General features: G+C 39.4%; 1 protein-coding gene across 1 annotated transcript in view; it reads left to right on the plus strand.

Annotated features, from left to right (window-relative positions):
- LOC309491524 (ectonucleoside triphosphate diphosphohydrolase 5-like) overlaps positions 1-4424 on the plus strand; it is a 15605-nt gene extending 11181 nt beyond the window's left edge. Inside the window, exons 5-8 of the mRNA XM_082190569.1 lie at positions 1425-1568; positions 3712-3768; positions 3891-4006; positions 4080-4424. Coding sequence (XP_082046695.1) covers positions 1425-1568; positions 3712-3768; positions 3891-4006; positions 4080-4163 — 401 coding nt within the window. The 3' untranslated portion in view covers positions 4164-4424. The remainder of the gene's footprint in view (positions 1-1424; positions 1569-3711; positions 3769-3890; positions 4007-4079) is intronic.
- Positions 4425-7003: the final 2579 nt, after the last annotated feature.

The raw sequence follows: 7003 nt of genomic DNA on the forward strand, positions 1-7003 counted from the left end.
TGTGTTGTGGTGTTGTGTTGTTCAGGTGTTGTTCAGGTGTTCTGGTGTTGATGTGTTGTGTTGTTCAGGTGTTCTGGTGTTGATGTGTTGTGGTGTTGTGTTGTTCAGGTGTTGTTCAGGTGTTCTGGTGTTGATGTGTTGTGGCGTTCAGGTGTTCATGTGTTGTGGCGTTCAGGTGTTGTGGCGTTCTGGTGTTCTGGTGTTCATGTGTTGTGGTGTTCAGGTGTTCATGTGTTGTGGTGTTCATGTGTTGTGGCGTTCAGGTGTTGTGGCGTTCAGGTGTTCTGGTGTTCATGTGTTGTGGTGTTGTGGCGTTCAGGTGTTCATGTGTTGTGGCGTTCAGGTGTTGTGGCGTTCTGGTGTTCATGTGTTCTGGTGTTCATGTGTTGTGGTGTTCAGGTGTTCATGTGTTGTGGTGTTCATGTGTTGTGGTGTTCATGTGTTGTGGCGTTCAGGTGTTCATGTGTTCATGTGTTGTGGTGTTCAGGTGTTCTTGTGTTCATGTGCTCTGGTGTTCATATGTTCATGTGTTGTGGTGTTCAGGTGTTCAGATGTTCATGTGTTGTGGTGTTCAGATGTTCATGTGTTGTGGTGTTCATGTGTTCTTGTGTTCAGGTGTTGTGTTCTTCAGGTGTTCAGGTGTTGATGTGTTGTGTTGTTCAGGTGTTCTGGTGTTGATGTGTTCTGGTGGTGTGTTGTGGTGTTCTTCAGGTGTTCTGGTGTTGATGTGTTGTGTTGTTGTGTTGTTCAGGTGTTCTTCAGGTGTTCTGGTGTTGATGTGTTGTGGTGTTCTTCAGGTGTTCTGGTGTTGATGTGTTGTGTTGTTCAGGTGTTCTTCAGGTGTTCTGGTGTTGATGTGTTGTGTTGTTCAGGTGTTCTTCAGGTGTTCTGGTGTTGATGTGTTGTGGTGTTCTTCAGGTGTTCTGGTGTTGATGTGTTGTGGTGTTGTGTTGTTCAGGTGTTCTTCAGGTGTTCTGGTGTTGATGTGGTGTTGTGTTGTTCAGGTGTTCTTCAGGTGTTCTGGTGTTGATGTGTTGTGTTGTTCAGGTGTTCTTCAGGTGTTCTGGTGTTGATGTGGTGTTGTGTTGTTCAGGTGTTCTTCAGGTGTTCTGGTGTTGATGTGTTGTGGTGTTGTGTTGTTCAGGTGTTGTTCAGGTGTTGTTCAGGTGTTCTGGTGTTGATGTGTTGTGTTGTTCAGGTGTTCTTCAGGTGTTCTGGTGTTGATGTGGTGTTGTGTTGTTCAGGTGTTCTTCAGGTGTTCTGGTGTTGATGTGTTGTGGTGTTGTGTTGTTCAGGTGTTCTTCAGGTGTTCTGGTGTTGATGTGTTGTGTTGTTCAGATGTTCTGGTGTTGATGTGTTGTGGTGTTGTTCAGGTGTTGTTCAGGTGTTCTGGTGTTGATGTGTTGTGGTGTTGTGTTGTTCAGGTGTTCGGGGCTTCAGGACGTGTTACCAGGAGATGCTGAAGGTGGTGAAGGGCTTCATTAAACAGCCTCTCGAGCTGAAGGACAGCGCCAGCTTCTACGCCTTCTCGTATTACTTCGATCACGCTGTCGAAGCCGGACTCATCGGTAAGACCATCAATATCTTCCAAAGGAACAAACATAAAATGTGTTGCGTACCTTGTGTACCTCTGTGTGTTGTGAAAGTACCTGGCTATATTATTTGATAGTCAATAATCTTTTAAGTTACTTTTAACAGATTATGTGTTTTATCCTTTGGTGAATTGCTGTTGTGATCCTTGATTGTGTTTTGATGTGTGTATGTCTGTGTTATTGAAGCTGCTGTCGTGGCCTCGACACTCTTGTAAAAGAGATTTTAACCTGGTAAAATAAAGAATGAGTAAAATGATAAGCTTTTTGATTACAAACTTGTTTGTTCTGCTTTTTTATTTCCACCCACAGTACTTAGAATCCTTTACCTAATTTAGTGTTCGGGGTCAAAAATGACCCGCCTTTTAAAAATGTCTTGTAAATCTCGTTATGCTATGTTCTCGCCAAATATTGGATTTAATTTTTTTATCGTTTTCTTTCAGTTGGCACAGGTTTTGTATTTCTTTTATGGATCTGATTCATCGTAGGCCTCATGGATCTGAGCTTATGCAGTTTTTTGGAGTTTAACATAGGGGTGTCCGATATGACGATTTTTGATCGTGGACGATTAAAATTTCCCCACGATCTGCTTTTGAAGAAATATCGTAGAATCGTGCATTATATCTGTTCTGGCGCCTGTCCCAACATACTGAACAACGCGATGTATATTCACATAAAATGTTAACGCAGCAGAACGGGACTGCAGTTCACAAAAGTTCATCATTTGCATGTGCTTTAATGCCTTGTCGGTTAAACATTTAATTTGCGCGCTGATGCGCTGTTCTAACGTGTGCGTTTCTCAGCTCGTACATGTGAAGCTCACATGCACTAAAAGCCTGTCTACCACCGCCTGGATACTGGACTAAGTTATCTTTCGAGTCTTATTGTGCTTATACTGTTAAATACACACAAGGTTTACATAAACAAAGTCGGTGATGTCTAAAGTGAAAGCAAACTTGAGAAAATTGAGTAAATCTGCTTGTCAAATGCGTGTAGCGTCGCGCGCAACTCTTAAAGAGACAGTAGCAATAGTAAACACGCTGCCGCTTGTCCTTAAAGGGATAGTTCACCCAAAAATAAAAATTATCTCATAATTAACTAATGTTGTTCCAAACCCGTATTCATTTCCTTCTAATATTTTCTAATATTAATATTTTGAAGAATGTGGCTATCCAAACAGTAGCTGGTCCCCATTGACTTGGGGGACTTTTTAGGAGAACTATTCCTTTAATGTTAATAAAACAACAAAATGCAAAGAGAAAATCATTCACTGCTATTGACTGATAACTTTAATAGTAGCTTTAATAAGTATCAATGTATAATTTATACAGTGAAGTCTGTTTTGTTTTATTTTCATATATGTTCATTTAATTACTTTCTTCAATGCTACTGTTAAATACACCTACTGTAGCTGAAAACAAAGCACTGTTTATTTAATTTGTATATTAAGTTGTGCATGTGTAATGTGTATCTTTGATCTTAATATTTAATAAAGAAAATAATGACAAATATTTTTATCTTCGCCCCTGTCTGCCATTTTTTTATTTTTTTATTTTGTTAGCTAAGGCTTTGTTTTTAAAATATGGACATTAGTTTGGCTGTGATGCTCAGTCACAAAATAGTAAAACCAACATAATAAAGAATCGTGATAAAATCGTGAATCGTGATTTTCCTGAAAAAAATCGTGATATGATATTTTTGCCATATCGCCCACCCCTAGTTTAACAACGTTTTTTCACCTCAAAAAACATCTGCATAAACTCAGATCCATAAAAGAAATACAAAACCTGTGCTATCTGAAAGAAAACATATAAATCCAATATTTGGTGATAAATTAGCATAACCAGAGATTTACAAGACATTTTTAAAAGGCGGGTCATTTTTGACCCAGAACACCGCAAGTGTAGCAAGGTGAGAAAAAACGCACAAAAAATAAAAAAAATTATTAAAAACAACAAAAAAATTTATTAAGAAAATGATTGTCAGTAAGTTTGTCCAATGTCTTCATGGAAAAGTAAATCCTCAACACGACACGACATGCCTGAATTAAGCACTTATTTAATATACGTCTCACTTTAACTGTTTCTGCTTTTTGTTTGTTTTTGCTGATGATGAATCTCAGATGAAACCAGAGGAGGAGCCGTGAAGATCCGAGACTTGAGGAAACGAGCGAAAGAGGGTGAGCTTTACAATTAATCTTTATTTACATGTTCTCATCTCATATTTGATCATGTTGACAGATATGTGCAATATAATTAATATTATACAACTCTAAACTGAAAATGAACTCACTTGTTGCAGTGTGTAACCGACCGTCGAAGCGCAGTCAACTCAATGAGTTCCTCTGTATGGATCTCACGTACATCATCTGTCTGCTGAAAGACGGCTTTGGTTTTAAAGAAAGCACTGTTCTGCAGGTACGTTAGTGTTTCTGCCGTGTTTGATTTACTCGAGGTTAGATGGTTAACGCCAATGCTTGTGTTTACACAGTTAACCAAGAAGGTGAGGAACGTGGAAACCAGCTGGGCTTTGGGTGCCGCCATCAACCACTTCCAGAAGTTCAGGATTCATTAAAGACCACCCATAAACCACTTCCAGAAGTTCAGGATTCATTAAAGACCACCCATAAACCACTTCCAGAAGTTCAGGATTCATTAAAGACCACCCATAAACCACTTCCAGAAGTTCAGGATTCATTAAAGACCACCCATAAACCACTTCCAGAAGTTCAGGATTCATTAAAAATCACCCATAAACCACTTCCAGAAGTTCAGGATTCATTAAAGACCACCCATAAACCACTTCCAGAAGTTCAGGATTCATTAAAGACCACCCATAAACCAAAGTTCAGGATTCATTAAAGACCACCCATAAGCCACTTCCAGAAGTTCAGGATTCAGTAAAAATCACCCATAAACCACTTCCAGAAGTTCAGGATTCATTAAAGACCACCCATAAACCTCTTCCAGAAGTTCAGGATTCATTAAAAATCACCCATAAACCACTTCCAGAAGTTCAGGATTCATTAAAGACCACCCATAAACCACTTCCAGAAGTTCAGGATTCATTAAAGACCACCCATAAACCTCTTCCAGAAGTTCAGGATTCATTAAAGACCACCCATAAACCTCTTCCAGAAGTTCAGGATTCATTAAAGACCACCCATAAACCACTTCCAGAAGTTCAGGATTCATTAAAGACCACCCATAAACCTCTTCCAGAAGTTCAGGATTCATTAAAGACCACCCATAAACCACTTCCAGAAGTTCAGGATTCAGTAAAAATCACCCATAAACCACTTCCAGAAGTTCAGGATTCATTAAAGACCACCCATAAACCACTTCCAGAAGTTCAGGATTCATTAAAAATCACCCATAAACCACTTCCAGAAGTTCAGGATTCATTAAAAATCACCCATAAACCACTTCCAGAAGTTCAGGATTCATTAAAATTCACTCATAAACCACTTCCAGAAGTTCAGGATTCAGTAAAAATCACCCATAAACCTCTTCCAGAAGTTCAGGATTCATTAAAAATCACCCATAAACCTCTTCCAGAAGTTCAGGATTCATTAAAGACCACTCATAAACCAAAGTTCAGGATTCATTAAAGACCACCCATAAACCACTTCCAGAAGTTCAGGATTCATTAAAAATCACCCATAAACCACTTCCAGAAGTTCAGGATTCATTAAAGACCACCCATAAACCTCTTCCAGAAGTTCAGGATTCATTAAAGACCACCCATAAACCACTTCCAGAAGTTCAGGATTCATTAAAGACCACCCATAAACCACTTCCAGAAGTTCAGGATTCATTAAAGACCACCCATAAACCACTTCCAGAAGTTCAGGATTCATTAAAGACCACCCATAAACCACTTCCAGAAGTTCAGGATTCATTAAAAATCACCCATAAACCACTTCCAGAAGTTCAGGATTCATTAAAGACCACCCATAAACCACTTCCAGAAGTTCAGGATTCATTAAAGACCACCCATAAACCAAAGTTCAGGATTCATTAAAGACCACCCATAAGCCACTTCCAGAAGTTCAGGATTCATTAAAGACCACCCATAAACCAAAGTTCAGGATTCATTAAAGACCACCCATAAACCACTTCCAGAAGTTCAGGATTCATTAAAGACCACCCATAAACCAAAGTTCAGGATTCATTAAAGACCACCCATAAGCCACTTCCAGAAGTTCAGGATTCATTAAAGACCACCCATAAACCACTTCCAGAAGTTCAGGATTCATTAAAAATCACCCATAAACCACTTCCAGAAGTTCAGGATTCATTAAAGACCACCCATAAACCACTTCCAGAAGTTCAGGATTCATTAAAGACCACCCATAAACCACTTCCAGAAGTTCAGGATTCATTAAAGACCACCCATAAAGACCACCCATAAACCTCTTCCAGAAGTTCAGGATTCATTAAAGACCACCCATAAACCACTTCCAGAAGTTCAGGATTCATTAAAGACCACCCATAAACCACTTCCAGAAGTTCAGGATTCATTAAAGACCACCCATAAACCACTTCCAGAAGTTCAGGATTCATTAAAGACCACCCATAAACCACTTCCAGAAGTTCAGGATTCATTAAAAATCACCCATAAACCACTTCCAGAAGTTCAGGATTCATTAAAGACCACCCATAAACCACTTCCAGAAGTTCAGGATTCATTAAAGACCACCCATAAACCACTTCCAGAAGTTCAGGATTCATTAAAGACCACCCATAAGCCAAAGTTCAGGATTCATTAAAGACCACCCATAAGCCACTTCCAGAAGTTCAGGATTCATTAAAGACCACCCATAAACCACTTCCAGAAGTTCAGGATTCATTAAAAATCACCCATAAACCACTTCCAGAAGTTCAGGATTCATTAAAGACCACCCATAAGCCACTTCCAGAAGTTCAGGATTCATAAAAAATCACCCATAAACCACTTCCAGAAGTTCAGGATTCATTAAAGACCACCCATAAACCTCTTCCAGAAGTTCAGGATTCATTAAAGACCACCCATAAACCTCTTCCAGAAGTTCAGGATTCATTAAAGACCACCCATAAACCACTTCCAGAAGTTCAGGATTCATTAAAGACCACCCATAAGCCAAAGTTCAGGATTCATTAAAGACCACCCATAAACCACTTCCAGAAGTTCAGGATTCATTAAAAATCACCCATAAACCACTTCCAGAAGTTCAGGATTCATTAAAGACCACCCATAAACCACTTCCAGAAGTTCAGGATTCATTAAAGACCACCCATAAACCACTTCCAGAAGTTCAGGATTCATTAAAGACCACCCATAAGCCAAAGTTCAGGATTCATTAAAGACCACCCATAAGCCACTTCCAGAAGTTCAGGATTCATTAAAGACCACCCATAAACCACTTCCAGAAG

Source organism: Leuciscus leuciscus (assembly GCF_965113295.1).
Source record: "Leuciscus leuciscus genome assembly, contig: HAP1_SCAFFOLD_323, whole genome shotgun sequence".
NCBI lineage: Eukaryota > Metazoa > Chordata > Actinopteri > Cypriniformes > Leuciscidae > Leuciscus > Leuciscus leuciscus.